Below are 15,559 nucleotides of genomic sequence, written 5' to 3'. Positions count from 1 at the left end.
TTACTCGATGCCGATCTTGAAATGTACAGCGTTTTAAGGCAGTCACTTAATAACAGCGACTCACTGATATTACGAGACTTTAACCTCCCCCATATCGACTGGGCGACACTGTCGGGTACAGAAGGCGAGTCACATAGAATGATCGAATTTTTAGAAGAAAATTATCTAAGCCAAATGGTTTCTGAACCAACTCGACAAAATAATATACTCGACATTGTTATAACGACCCAAGATAACCTAGTCAGTAATGTCACGGTAGGAGAATACCTCGGTTCTTGCGATCATAACTTAGTCCGCGTCGACATTAGAGCTCAAACATCAGTGACTGAAAATAAAGTAAAGGTGCCCGATTTCAAAAGAGCTAACTTCGTAGAAATCCGACGAAAACTAATAGAAATGCAACTATCAGATGACGATAATGTAGAGGACGCCTGGCTAAGCTTTAAAAATCATTTACTCACTCAGCAGAACACATTCGTCCCCTTGTGCGAGAAGCGAATTAACACTAATAAAAGCCCACCGTGGTTTAATAGCGAAATTAAACAATCAGTCAATGAGAGAAAATTGTTTTACAGGTTAAAGAAAGAACAAAGCACGCCCGAAAACATTAGACTTTATAATGATGCCAGGCGACGAGTAAAAAGACTAGTATGTCAGGCAAGGCGTAGATATGAAGAAAATATTGCAGCCAACTGTAAAAATAATCCGAAATCTTTCTTCAGTTACATAAACAACAGAAAGGCGATCAAAAGTGGTATTGGACCTTTAACAAACAGCGACGGTGCACTAGTGACTGACAGCCAACACGTTGCAAACCTATTAAACAATTACTTTTCATCGGTGTTTAATACTAACAGTCCTCCCACCACTACCACCAACACCAGTACTAATTTAAACCGCCTAACTTTGAAATAACAACCGATGAAGTCCTTAAAGCTCTCCAATCACTTAAAACAAATAAAAGTCCTGGAGCTGACAAAGTACTATATCCTACTCTGCTCAAAGAAACAAAGAGCGAAATAGTCTCCTCACTCACAACCGTATTCAAAATGTCCTTGCGACAAGGCATCGTCCCTTCGGATTGGAAAAAGGCTAACGTGACACCGATTTTTAAGAAAGGAGACAAAAAAGTACCAGGTAATTACAGGCCCATCAGTCTAACTTCGGTCGTAGGTAAGCTACTTGAGAGCATAATTAGAGACAAAATTGTGAGTTACCTTGAAAGCTACTCATTAACTGGGAACTCACAACACGGCTTCCGTAACAAAAGATCCTGCCTATCAAACCTATTAACCTTTTATAACGACCTCTTCACGGTTTATGACGTAGCCAAATCAGTGGATGTAGTCTATCTTGATTTCCAGAGAGCGTTTGATAAAGTCCCACATCATAAATTACTTTACAAATTAAAGCAAATAGGTATTGACGGTCAAGAACACCAATGGATCGCGAATTGGTTGAGCAACAGACAACAAAGAGTAGTGATTGACGGATTTAACTCAGAGTGGGCGCCGGTCACTAGTGGCGTCCCTCAGGACTCGGTTCTTAGCCCAGTGCTCTTCATTATTTACATCAACGATGTGGATGTTGGAATCAATAAACGCATTAGTAAATTTGCAGAAGACACAAAGATTGGTAACTCGGTTCACACTGACGAAGACAGGCAAAGCCTCCAAGAGGATTTGCACAAAATTTCAGCGTTGTCTGATAGATGGGAGATGCCCTTTAACGAAGACAAAAGCCAGGCCCTTCAAGATGGAACAAGGAATGAAAAGTTCGATTACGAATGCGCGGCGTTAAACTCAAAAGCGTTCAATGCGTTAAGGACTTTGGGGTCAAAATCGCGTCAAACCTCAAATTCTCACAGCAATGCATCGATACAGCAAATAAAGCGAACAGAATATTGGGCTTCATTAAAATAAACTTATTATTCAAGAATAAAGATGTAATACTTCCACTCTACAATAGTTTAGTCAGACCCCACTTGGAATATGCGGTACAGTTTTGGTCTCCCCACCATGCAAAGGACATTGCTAAATTAGAAGGTGTTTAGCGTCGGGCAACAAAAATTATCCCTTCCTTGCGCAACAAATCTTACGAAGAAAGGCTTTCCACCCTTAATATGTTCTCTCTTGAGAAACGTCGCCACCGAGGAAAACTGATCGAATGTTTTAAAATACTTAATGGCTTCACGAGTGTAGACAGATCAACATTGTTTATGATCGATGACACTTTGCGTACGAGGAACAATGGCGTAAAACTCAAATGTAGACAAGTAAATTCAGACTGCACCAAATTTTTCTTCACTAACGTTGTAGTGCGAAAATGGAATAAGCTCCCACCGTCAGTGGTCCAGTGTAACACGATTGACTCTTTCAAAAACAAGCTCGACCGTCACTTCCATCAACTTAATATCAACTAGAGTTGAAATGCATCGTTTTGGAGCCTTCTGATTAATGTAGAATCACTTAGATTTAAGGACAGACCGCCTAGTCTGGACCATGGGGTCTGTGTGGTCTGATTTTCTTTGTAAATCTCTCTCTCTCTCTCTCTCTCTCTCTCTCTCTCGTTAAAATCAGGAATGGGTTCAAGAGGTGTCGAGAGCAGGTAAGTTAATCAATCCGTATGGAGTATGCATCTCACGTGTGGGGGGGCTCCACACACACAGCTCTCTTAATTGGACAGAGTGGAGTCTAAGGCTCTTCGTCTCATCAACTCCCCTCCTCTTACTGATAGTCTTCTACCTCTTAAAGTCCACGCTATGTTGCCTCTCTTTCTATCTTCTATCGATATTTTCACGCTGACTGCTCTTGTAAACTTGATAACTGCATGCTCCTGAAGCCTCCTGAAGCCTTGCCGCACACGACTTTCTACTCAAGCTCATCCCTTTACTGTCCAAAACCCTTATGCACGAGTTAACCAGCATCTTCAATGTTTAATACCTCACGCAGGTAAATTCTGGAACAATCTTCCTTCATCTGTATTTTCTCCTGCCTACGACTTGAACATTTTCAGGAGGAGGGTATCAGGACACCTCTCCTCCTGAAATTGACCTTTCTTTCGGCCACTCCTCTGAACGGTTTTTATAGGAGCGTGAGTAGCGGGCTTTTTTTCATTATTATTTCCTTTTTTATTGCCCTTGAGCTGTTTCCTTTGCTATAAAAAAAGTGTAGCAAATAGTGAGAAAGCGAGAGATGGAGAATGTAAATTAGAGGATATTGATAAGTTATGATCTGCATGTTTCTCTGTGTGTCTGTCTGTCTGTCTGTCTGTCTGTCTCTTTCCGTCTGTATAAATCAGTCATTCAATCAATCAACCAATCAATCTATATATCAAACTACTTATCTGCTTACCTATTTATGTACCAATCTATCTATTTATTTAATTATTTATGAATCTATCTATCTATACATTTTCATCTATCTACATATCTACCTATCTATCTATGTATTAATCTACCTATCTATCTATCTATCTATCTTAATGGCCCAGCAAGCGTTATGAGGAGTGACGTAAAAGGGACCGAGGCATCCCAGAAAGAGGGAGGTCAAAGCAACAGACGAAGAGATGAGAGCGAGGAACAATTGGGAGGATGAAACGTAGTAGAAGCAGAACCAGAGACGTGCCTCCACTCTCTCCTTCCTCAATTTAGGTGAAGCAGAGGCGAGAAGAGTGTGTGTGAGAGATAGTGAGAGAAGGGAAACGAGGCTGAAAAGATTGGGAACGAAAATAAATAGGATGGGAGGGAAAGAGAGAGGGAGAGAGGGACAGGTGAATGAGAATGAAGGGGGAAGAGAGAGCGAAAGCGAGATTGATAGAGAGGGAGAAAAAAAGAATGTGAAGCAAGAGAGGGGTTATGAAAAGGCAGAAAGGAAGGAAAGAAAGTAAAAAGGAAAGAAAAGACAGAAAATGAAGGAAAGGAGGGGAGGAGAAGGAGAGGGGAAGAATGAAAAGAGAGACACACTTAACTAGGAAAAAGAAATAGGATGGGGAGGAGGAAAAGAGAGAGGGAGAGAGAAACAAGTGAAAGAGGATGGAAAGAAAAGAAGAAGAAAGGGAGACTGATAGAGGAGAGAGAAAGGATGGGAAGCAAGAGAGAGAAAGAAAAAGAAAGACACTCGAGGGAATCTAGGTTGAGAGAGAGAGAGAGAGAGAGAGAGAGAGAGAGAGAGAGAGAGAGAGAGAGAGAGAGAGAGAGAGAGAGAGAGAGAGAGAGAGAGAGAGAGAGAGAGAGAGAGAGAGAGAGAGAGAGAGAGAGAGAGAGATTTACATAGAAAATCAGACCACACAGACCCCATGGTCCAGACTTGGTGGTCTGTCCTTAAACCTAAGTGATTTTACATTAATCAGAAGACTCCAAAACGTTGCATTTCTACTCTAGTTGATATTAAGTTGAAGGAAGTGACGGTCGAGCTTATTTTTGAAGGAGTCAATCGTGTTACACTGGACCACTGACGGTGGAAGCTTATTCCATTCTCGCACTACAACGTTGGTGAAGAAAAATTTGGTGCAGTCTGAATTTACTTGTCTACATCTGAGTTTTACGCCATTGTTCCTCGTGCGCAAAGTGTCATCGATCATAAACAATGTTGATCTGTCTACATTCGTGAAACCATTAAGTATTTTAAAACATTCGATCAGTTTTCCTCGGAGGCGACGTTTCTCAAGACAGAACATGTTAAGGGTAGAAAGCCTTTCTTCGTAGGATTTGTTGCGCAAGGAAGGGATCATTTTCGTTGCCCGACGCTGAACACCTTCTAATTTAGCAATATCCTTTGCATGGTGGGGAGACCAAAACTGTAACGCATATTCCAAGTGGGGTCTGACTAAACTGTTGTAGAGCGGGAGTATTACATCTTTATTCTTGAATACAAAGTTTCTTTTAATGAAGCCCAACATTCTGTTCGCTTTATTTGCTGCATCGATGCATTGCTGTGAGAATTTGAGGTTTGACGCGATTTTGACCCCCAAGTCTTTGACGCATTGAACGCTTTTGAGTTAAACGCCGCGCATTTCGTATTCGAACTTCTTATTCCTCGTTCCAACTTGAAGGACCTGGCACTTGTCTACGTTAAAGGGCATCTCCCATCTATCCGACCAAGCTGAAATTTTGTGCAAATCCTCTTGGAGGCTTTGCCTGTCTTCGTCAGTGAGAACCGAGTTGCCAATCTTTGTGTCGTCTGCAAATTTACTAATGCGGTTATTGAGTCGAACATCCACGTCGTTGATGTAAATAATGAAGAGCACTGGGCCAAGGACCGAGCCCTGAGGGACGCCACTAGTGACAGGCGCCCACTCTGAGTTAAATCCGTCAATCACTACTCTTTGTTGTCTGTTGCTCAACCAATTCGCGATCGATTGGTTTACTTGACCGTCAATACCTATTTGCTTTAATTTGTAAAGTAATTTATGATGCGGGACTTTATCAAACGCTTTCTGGAAATCAAGATAGACTACGTCCAGTGATTTGGTTACGTCATAAACAGTGAAGAGGTCGTTATAAAAGGTTAATAGGTTTGATAGGCAGGATCTTTTGTTTCGGAAGCCATGTTGTGAGTCCCCAATCAATGAGTGGCTTTCAAGGTAACTCACAATTTTGTCTCTAATTATGCCCTCAAGTAGCTTACCTACAACCGAAGTTAGACTAATGGGCCTGTAATTAACTGGTACTTTTTTGTCTCATTTCTTGAAAATCGGTGTCACGTTAGCCTTTTTCCAATCTGAAGGGACGATGCCTTGTCGCAAGGACATATTGAATACGGTTGTGAGGGAGGAAAGTATTTCGCGCTTTGTTTCTTTCAGCAGAGTTGGATATACTTTGTCAGGTCCAGGACTTTTATTTGTTTTAAGTGAATGGAGAGCTTTAAGGACTTCATCGGTTGTTATTTCAAAATTAGGCAATGCATGCTCGAGATTTACAATAGTACTGGTGTTGGTGGTAGCGAGAGGAAGACTGTTAGTATTAAACACCGAGGAAAAGTAATTGTTTAAGAGGTTTGCAATGTGTTGGCTGTCAGTCACTAGTGCACCGTCGCTGTTTGTTAAAGGTCCAATACCACTTTTGATCGCCTTTCTGTTGTTTATGTAACTGAAGAAAGATTTCGGATTATTTTTACAGTTGGCTGCAATATTTTCTTCGTATCTACGCTTTGCCTGACCTACTAGTCTTTTTACTCGTCGCCTGGCATCATTATAAAGTCTAATGTTTTCGGGCGTGCTTTGTTCTTTCTTTAACCTGTAAAACAATTTTCTCTCATTGACTGATTGTTTAATTTCGCTATTAAACCACGGTGGGCTTTTATTAGTGTTAATTCGCTTCTCGCACAAGGGGACGAATGTGTTCTGCTGAGTGAGTAAGTGATTTTTAAGGCTTAGCCAGGCTTCCTCTACGTTGCCGTCATCTGATAGTTGTATTTCTGTTAGTTTTTGTCGGATTTCTACGAAGTTAGCTCTTTTGAAATTGGGCACCTTTACTTTATTTTCAGTCACTGATGATTGAGCTTTAATGTCGACGCGCACTAATTTATGATCGCAAGAACCGAGGTGTTCTCCTACCGTGACACTACTGATTAGGTTATCTTGGGTCGTTATAACAAGGTCGAGTATATTATTTTGTCGAGTTGGCTCAGAAACCATTTGGCTTTTCTTCTAGAAATTCGACCATTCTATGTGACTCGCCTTCTGTACCTGACAGTGTCGCCCAGTCGATATGGGGGAGGTTAAAGTCTCCTAATATCAGTGAGTCGCTGTTATTAAGTGACTGCCTTAAGACGCTGTACATTTCAAGGTCGTCATCGAGTGATTGCCCGGGAGGTCTGTAGGTGACAGATATATTTAAGTTGACTTTTGCAATGTTTACTCGCACGCACAAATGTTCAACGTTACTGTTTCCCGGTGTTTTGTCAGTGGGTTGCAAATAGCTTTTGACATAAAGGGCGACGCCACCGCCTCTACGGTTTACACGATCTTTGTTGAAGAGTCTGTAGCCATCTATGTTGTATTCGGAACTTAAATCAATATTTGTGGTGTCGATAAATGTTTCGGTTATAGCAATTATGTCAAAATTTTCTGTTAAAGCAAGACATCTCAGTTCATCAAATTTGTTTCTTAGGCTACGCGCATTGAAACTAAGGATTTTTAAGTTATCTAGAGGCTTAGTAATAGAGGCGGTGGTACTTGCGGGATCACGGTTACGGGTTTGTTGCGATGCACGGCGTCTATTTACACGGGTGGGGTGGAGGGACGTGGCTGTGACTCGTTTTTTGCTCGGAGAGAGAGAGAGAGAGAGAGAGAGAGAGAGAGAGAGAGAGAGAGAGAGAGAGAGAGAGAGAGAGAGAGAGATAGAGAGAGATATAGAGAGAGAGAGAGAGAGAGAGAGAGAGAGAGAGAGAGAGAGAGAGAGAGAGAGAGAGAGAGAGAGAGAGAGAGAGAGAGAGAGAGAGAGAGAGAGAGAGAGAGAGAGAGAGAGAGAGAGAGAGAGAGAGAGAGAGAGAGAGAGAGAGAGAGAGAGAGAGAGAGAGCTTGGATGAAAGTTAGGAAAAAAAAGAGTAAATGCAAGGAATGAACGGAAGAAGAAAAATGTGAATTAGGAAAGGAATGTATGTGTGTGTGTGTGTGTGTGTGTGTGTGTGTGTGTGTGTGTGTGTGTGTGTGTGTGTAAGAGAAGGCGAAGGGGGAGAGACGGAGGAAGGTAGAGAAAAGGGGAAGAGAGGGAAGGGAGAGGAAAGGAAGAATGGAGGGAGACAGGAGAAATGGAGGGAAGGGAGAGGGGAGAGGAAGGAGAGAAGGGAGCGAGGCAGAAAGGTATGCAGGAAGGAAAAAAAAGTAATGGATGAAGACAGCTGAAGGAAGGAAGGAGAGACAATGAAGGGAGAGAGAGAGAGAGAGAGAGAGAGAGAGAGAGAGAGAGAGAGAGAGAGAGAGAGAGAGAGAGAGAGAGAGAGAGAGAGAGAGAGAGAGAGAGAGAGAGAGAGAGAGAGATAGAGAGAGAGAGAGAGAGAGAGAGAGAGAGAAGAGAGAGAGAGGAAGAGAAGAAGAAAGAGAAGAGAGAGAGAGAGAGAGAGAGAGGAGAGAGAGAGAGAGAGAGAGAGAGAGAGAGAGAGAGAGAAGAGAGAGAGAGAGAGAGAGAGAGAGAGAGAGAGAGAGAGAGAGAGAGAGAGAGAGAGAGAGAGAGAGAGAGAGAGAGAGAGAGAGAGAGAGAGAGAGAGAGAGAGAGAGAGAGAGAGAGAGAGAGAGAGAGAGAGAGAGAGAGAGAGAGAGAGATGGTGGTGAGAATTGCAGGAGGACAGGCTTGGAAGAAGAGAGGAAGGGTGAGAGGGAGGAGGGAAGGAATAGCAGAGGTGAGGAATGTGGGGAAGGAGGAAGAAAGGAAAGAGAGTTGGAGAAATAGGGGAGGGAGAGCGCGAGGAATGAATAGAGGAAGAGGGAGAAACTGAAGGGATAATCAAAAAAGGAAAAAGGAAAATATGAAGAGGGGAAAATAAAAATAAGTAAATGGTATGAAGAACGCAGATGATGGGGTAAAGGAAAATCTAAGAGTAAAGAAAAGAGGAAAAGAGAGGATTTTTTACAGCAAAGGAGGGAGTTCAGGGAAAAAAGTGAGGAAAAATAAGCCCTCTAATCACTGGCGCCATAAAAGACAGTAGTATAATAGTGGCTAAAAGAGAGGTCCAATTCGAGTGGAGAGTTGTCCCGATACTCTACTCTTAAAAGAGGCTTGGTCATAGGCAGGAGGAAATACAGACGTAGAAAGGCTGTTCCAGAGTCTACCAGTGAACTGGATGAAAGAATGAAGATGCTGGTGAACTTTTGCTTAAGGGATTTGGACAATATAGAAATGAGCTAGAGTAGAAAGTCAAGTGTAGCGGGGCCGCGGGAGGGGGAAGGCATGCAAGTAGTAAGTTCAGATAAGCAGTCAGCGTGAATATATCGATATAAGACAGAAGGAAAGGCAACACTGTGGAGGAATTTAAGAGGAAGAAGACTGTCAGTAAGAGGAGGGGAGTTAATGAGACGAAGAGCCTTTAACTCACTCCACTCTGTCCAAGAGAGTTGTGTGAGTGGAGCCCCCCACACGTGAGATGAATATTCCATTCGAGAGTGGACAAGGCTCTGAAAATAGCAACTGTGAGGGGGGAAAAGAACTGGCGGAGACGATACAGAACGCCCAACCTCGAGAAATCTGATTTAGTAGTAATAGAGGAAATAACAAACATGAGCAGAGGGAGGAAAAGTGGAAAAAAGAGGAATAAAAAGTACGGAAAAGTGAGAGGAAAAAAGAGGAATATATAGTATGAAGAAAGGGGAAAAGGAAGGAATAATAAAATAGAAGAAATAGGATTAAAAGAGAAAGAAAACGATAAATAAAAAGTCGGATTAAAAAGAAAGAACTAAAGAAAGATCAGAAAAGGGAGACAAAAGACGAGAAAAAAGAAAATTATTGAAAAGTTAATTGAAATAGGAAGGAATATTAAAAAAAAGCAAAGAGAAAAATAAAACAAGAGAAAAATGGAAAGTCGTATGCGAAAAGGGAGCAAAAATGAAAGTTCAAAAGAAGGAGAAAAGGAAAAAAAAGATGAAGGGATTGGCGAATTTAGATATGAAAGAGAGAGAGAGAGAGAGAGAGAGAGAGAGAGAGAGAGAGAGAGAGAGAGAGAGAGAGAGAGAGAGAGAGAGAGAGAGAGAGAAATAATGGAAAAAGCGAGAGAGCAAAAAACAAAAGATGGGTCAATGAAAGATAAGAGGACAGAGCAGAACAAGATGATGTCATGAAAACTAGAGAGAGGAAAAAGGAAAGGGAGAAGGAGAAAAAAAAGTAAAAAAACAAAGAAAGGAAGGAAAAACAGGACAAAAGAGGACAAGACAGAACAGGACAAGAGAGAACAGGGCAAACAGATAGTATGAAAAACCCAGGAGAGAGAGAAAGGAAAGAGAGAAAGAGGAGAAAGAAAGGGAAAACATAGGAAAGAAAGACAGGACAGAGAGGACAAGACAGAACAGGATAAACAGATAATATGAAAAACCCAAAAGACAGAAGGAAGAAAGAGGAAGAAAAAAATATAGGAAAAAGGAAGGATAGGACAAAAGAGGACAAGACAGAACAGGATAAACAGATGATATAAAAAAAAGAGATGGACAGAAGAAAGAGAAAAAAAGGAAAAAAAACAGGAAGGAAGGACAAAAATGAAGAGGAAGAAACAGAACAAGACAAACAAATGAAAAACACTAAAGAGAGAGAAAAAAAGATTGAAAGGAACAAGGGAAAAAGAGGTAGGGCAGAAAATAAGAACACTGAAGCGGTTAAAAAGTAAAAGGGAATAGAAAGGCGAAGAACAGAGAATAAGGAGAACACTAGAAAGAGAAAAGAGATAAAAAAGAAAAAAAAAGTGGGACAAAAAAAACATCACAAAAGATTAAAGAGGCGGAGAGCACTTTGCTTTACCTCTTTTATTGTTTTTTACGTGTTGAGAGAAAGCTATAGCAACCGTATTATTATTATTGTTATTATTATTATTATTATTATTATTATTATTATTATTATTATTATTATTATTATTATTATTATTATTATTATTATTATTATTATTATTATTTTTAGTAGTAGTAGTAGTAGTGGGGAAGGAGAGAAAGGGGGAAGAATTAGAAGAAGGGAAGAAGGATGAAGGGAGAGGGAGAAGATTGAAGAAAAGAGAAGGAGAAAACGGCCGAAGAAAATATATAGCGGGAAAGATAAGTGAAATATTCTCTCTCTCTCTCTCTCTCTCTCTCTCTCTCTCTCTCTCTCTCTTATCTTTCCTAATTTTCTTTCATTCCCAATCGTTTCCTTGAATTCATTCCTTTGTCTATTCTATTTCTTTCCTCTCTTCCTTTCTTCATTAATCGTTCTTTCCATCACATTCCTTTATCTCTCTCTCTCTCTCTCTCTCTCTCTCTCTCTCTAGCTCAATCTATCCACAGTCAGTGACAGAATACACGCATTGCATACAAACAATTACTTGAAATTGATTCGAGCGAGACATTATGCGGTAGAAGGACGGGGAAACCTGAAGCTATTAAGGTATTACACGAACACCTGTCGTTGTACATGTTATTTAATTATTGCACACCGCTCGATACAACTATGGATAAATGTGTTCCATGGGAGGAGAAAAACATAAATATTGTAATACTGGAACTAAAGCAAAAGAAATGTATGTATACAACTGATTATTTAAAAACATAATTGAACGAACTAATCGGAACACTACCAACGCGTGATGCTGTCCACATTTACTGTGACGGTTCCGTTAGTGCTGAGGGACGGGCGGGATGTAGTGCTGTAATCCTTGTTTACGACAGTGCGGGCTCCATGAGTGACAGAGAAAAAGATAGAACAGGAAAAGATAATATGAAAAACCCAAGAGACAGAAGGAAGAAAGAGGAAGAAAAGAAAAAAAATATAGGAAAGAAGGAAGGACAGGACAGAGAGCACAAGAAAGAACAGGATAAACAGATATGAAAAACTTTAGAGAGACAGACATAGGAAAGAGAGAAAAAGCAAAAAAAAGCAGGAAGGAAGGAAGGACAAGAATGTAGAGGAAGAAGTAGAACAAGACAAACATGAAAAACACTAGAGAGAGAAAAAAGATTGAAAGGGACAAAGGGAAAGGAGGAAGGGCAGAGAATAATAACACTGAAGAAAGAGATTAAAAAGTATAAGGGAGCAAAAAGGTGAAGAACAAAAAATAAGTAGAACACTAGAGAGAGGAAAGAGATAAAAAAGAAAAAAGTAGGACATCACAAAATATCACAAAACACGGTAGAAAAAAGCCGCCCCTCACACCTTACTAGTTTTATGAAGAGAGATTAAAGAGGCAGAGAGCATTTATTGTTTTTTAACGTGTTGAGAGCAAGCCATAGCAACCGTGGGAGTAGTAATAGTAGTAGTAGTAGTAGTAGTAGTAGTAGTAGTAGTAGTAGTAGTAGTGGGGAAGGAAAGAAAGGGGGAAGAATTAGAAGAAGGGATGAAAGGAGAGGGAGAGGATAGAAGAGAAGAAAACGGCCAAAGAAAAAATATAGAGGGGAAGATAAGTGATATATTCTTCATATTTTTCAACGCTCTCTCTCTCTCTCTCTCTCTCTCTCTCTCTCTCTCTCTCTCTCTCTCTCCTAGTTTTCTTTCATTCCCAATCGTTTGCCTGAATTCTCTCCCTCGCTTACCTATTCTATTTCTTTCCTCTCTTCCTTTCTTCATCAATCGTTCTTTCCATCCCATTCCTTTATCACCTTTCTCCCCCTTTCATTCTCTCTCTCTCTCTCTCTCTCTCTCTCTCTCTCTCTCTCTCTCTCTCTCTCTCTTTTATTTCTGCTCAATCTCTCTCACGGTTCAGAATCTGCGGATTGAATTACGTGGAAAGCCGGTATAGAGACTACGGATTAGGACCCTACACACAAACTCTTTTATCCGTGATCATAATAGGAAAAGGAGTATTGGAAAGGAGTCTAAGCTTTTGTGTGTGTATAGGGAGAGGAGGAGGAGGGGGGAGGGGGGAGGGTGTCGTGTGTGTGTGTGTGTGTGTGTGTGTGTGTGTGTGTGTGTGTGTGTGTGTGTGTGTGTGTGTGTGTGTCTAGGGGAGGGAGGGAGGTGTGTGTGTGTGTGTGTGTGTGTGTGTGTGTGTGTGTGTGTGTGTGTGTGTGTGTGTGTGTGTGTGTGTGTGTGTGTGTGTGTGTGTGTGTGTGTGTGTGTGTGTGTGTGTGTGTGTGTGTGTGTATGAGGGGGTAAAGGGAGGTGTCGTTTCTCTTCTACCTTTCGTGTTTCTTCTTTTCGTACATTTACCTTACTACTTTTTTGTAACTTTTTTCCAAATCTTCTTTATATATTTTCTATTGTTTTGTATTTCTTTTTCGTATATTTCTTTTTGATTCTGTACCGTTTTGCTTTTCTATGTTGTTTATTCATTTCTAATTTCCTCCCTTTTGTCTTTCTCTTTTCGTATATCCAGTCTTTATTTTACACTATTTACATCAAACAAGCTTCATGCTCTGTCTCTCTCTCTCTCTCAGTTAATTCTATATATAACCACCCAACACCACCAACACAACAGCTCCAACAATTCATTAACAAACAGCTATTATTCCACAACTAACTTTCCCTCGCCGATCTTCTTCTCAGCCAGGCACGTGTACATTTTTCCTTCCTTTCATCTCCCGTTGCGATTTCCATCCCAGTGTTTTCGGAAGCGCCCAAAACAACCCGAACAAAGCGAGAGGAACACAACAACAACAACAACAACAACAACAACAACAACAACAACAACAACAACAACAACAACAACAACAACAACAACAATAGCAAAATCACCACCACCACCACCGCGGTAGCCACATCAGTATTCTAGTTGAGAGCTGAGCGAGTCTTCCTTGATCCCCTTTTTTTTGTTGTTATTTAAATGTGTGTCTGTGTTTGTGTTTGTGTGTGGGTGGGTTTGTGGGTTAGTGTGTGTGTGTGTTGTTACCCTCCACACACACACACACACACACACTCTCTCTCTCTCTATATATATATATATATATATATATATATATATATATATATATATATATATTATTACTATTGTAATATTATATGGGGGACAACTAACAATCCGCTGCTAACTAAAGTACAGAAACTACAGAACTTCGCCGCTAAAATCGTAGAAGGGAAGGCCCAGAAATATGATCATATAACTCCGATAATTAAGGAACTCAATTGGCTCAATGTTTCACAACAAATAACTTTTGACACAGCAGTGAATATATATAAACATCTACACGGTCACTACCCTGAATATCTAATGCCTCTCCCCTCTGTAAACAGCATCACCAACAGCACAATACGCCAGCAGGGTAATCTGTATGTACCAAGAACACACACAGACACAGGAGCCAGACAACTTTCTGTACACGGGCCTAAACTTTGGAACTCCCTGCCAACACATATAAGCACTGCCCACACCTTGCATAAATTCAAATATATTCTGAAAGAGTTCTTACTTAATCGAAACTGAAACAACTCATGAATCACTAATTATCTCAATGCAATAACCTATGTACTTTTTATGTATTTGGATGTAAGAATAACCACTTCTGGTGGAAATAAACTTATTATTATTATTATTATTATTATTATTATTATTATTATTACTCTCTCTCTCTCTCTCCACACACACACACACACACACACACACACACACACACACACACACACACACACACACGTACACACTCAAGGACACCCAAGACTTTGAAATTACGAGAAAGAAATGGAGGTAGGGATGGGAATAGCTCTTCTTTATTTCCTTTTTTTGCTTGTTTTTGTTTTCTTCTTTATTTTATTATTTTTTTTCTATTTCATATTCTTCCTCTTCTTCTTCAACTTCTTCTTCTTCTTCTTCTTCTTCTTCTCATTCTTTTCCTTTTTTTCTTTTTCCATTTTTCTATCCTTTTCTTTTTTCTACTTCTTTTTTTCTTCTTCTTTTTTTGCTCCTGTTTGTCTTCCTTTTCTTCTTTTTTTACATTTTCTTCTTTTTCCTTTTTTTCGTTCTACTGTTATTTTTCTTTTCTTTTTTTCTTTATTTTCTTATTATTATTCTTTATCTACTTTTTTCCTTTTTTCTTCCTCTTCATCTTCTTCTTTTTCTTTAGCCCCTTTTTCTTTCTCTCTCTCTCTCTCTCTCTCTCTCTCTCTCTCTCTCTCTCTCTCTCTCTCTCTCTCTCTCTCTCTCTCAAAAGACACCCCCCTACACACACACACACACACACACACACACAACCTCCTCCCCCCCCACACACACATGCACCCCGCTCTCCCTCCCCCCTTCTCCCCATCTCCCCCTTACACTCACAGCAGTTGGCCTCATCCTCGCCGTGCAGACAGTCGGGATTGTGGTCACACTGCAGGTGAGGCGGGAGGCAGCGGCCGTCCGTACACCTGAACCAGCTCACACCTGATTCGGCCGGGCCCCCCTCACCTGGACACGGGCTGGTCTCTGCAGGGAGTGAGGGGGGGGGTAAGAGAGGGGTGGTAGGTGCAGGAGAGGGAGGGATGGTGGTGGTGGAGAAGGAGGAGGACGAGGAGGAGGAGGAGGAGGAGGGTATGTCAATGGAGTTGAGAAGCTACAGAAGAAAAAAAGAAAAGAAAGAAGAGATTGACTGAATGAATGAGATAAAAAGAAAGAAAGGAAGAAAGCAAAAAGAATGAATGAATGAATGAATGAGAGAGAATGAGAGAAAAAAGTAAAAGAAACACAGAATGAATGAAAAAACAAAGATATAAAGAAAAACAAAAAACAAAGGGAAAGAAAAAAGGAACAATGAATGAAAAAAAATGAAAAAAAGAAAGAAAGACACAGACACATACACACAAATGTATGAGCCCATAGAAAAAAAAGAAACAATAAAGAAAAAGGAAAGGAAATAAAATAAAAATGTTGGTATAATATTTGCTGACTGTCATTTTCCATTCGCATATTCATTTATTTATTTTTATCTATCTAGACACTTTCACCCGACTTTTAGATCCTGTTTTGATATACGTAATTTC

At 40.4% G+C, this 15,559-nt stretch overlaps 1 protein-coding gene across 1 annotated transcript in view; it reads right to left on the bottom strand.

Annotated features, from left to right (window-relative positions):
• The window catches only part of LOC126996260 (G-protein coupled receptor GRL101-like), a 114,358-nt gene that overhangs the window by 77,076 nt on the left and 21,723 nt on the right, over nucleotides 1-15,559 (bottom strand). Inside the window, exon 3 of the mRNA XM_050856636.1 lies at nucleotides 14,862-15,005. Within this exon, the coding sequence (XP_050712593.1) occupies nucleotides 14,862-15,005 (144 nt within the window). The remainder of the gene's footprint in view (nucleotides 1-14,861; nucleotides 15,006-15,559) is intronic.

The sequence above is a fragment of the Eriocheir sinensis genome, chromosome 9 (genome assembly GCF_024679095.1).
Source record: "Eriocheir sinensis breed Jianghai 21 chromosome 9, ASM2467909v1, whole genome shotgun sequence".
Lineage (NCBI taxonomy): Eukaryota > Metazoa > Arthropoda > Malacostraca > Decapoda > Varunidae > Eriocheir > Eriocheir sinensis.
The sequence above is the reverse complement of the archived record's forward strand: the minus strand, read 5'-3'. Positions and strand labels throughout refer to the sequence as shown.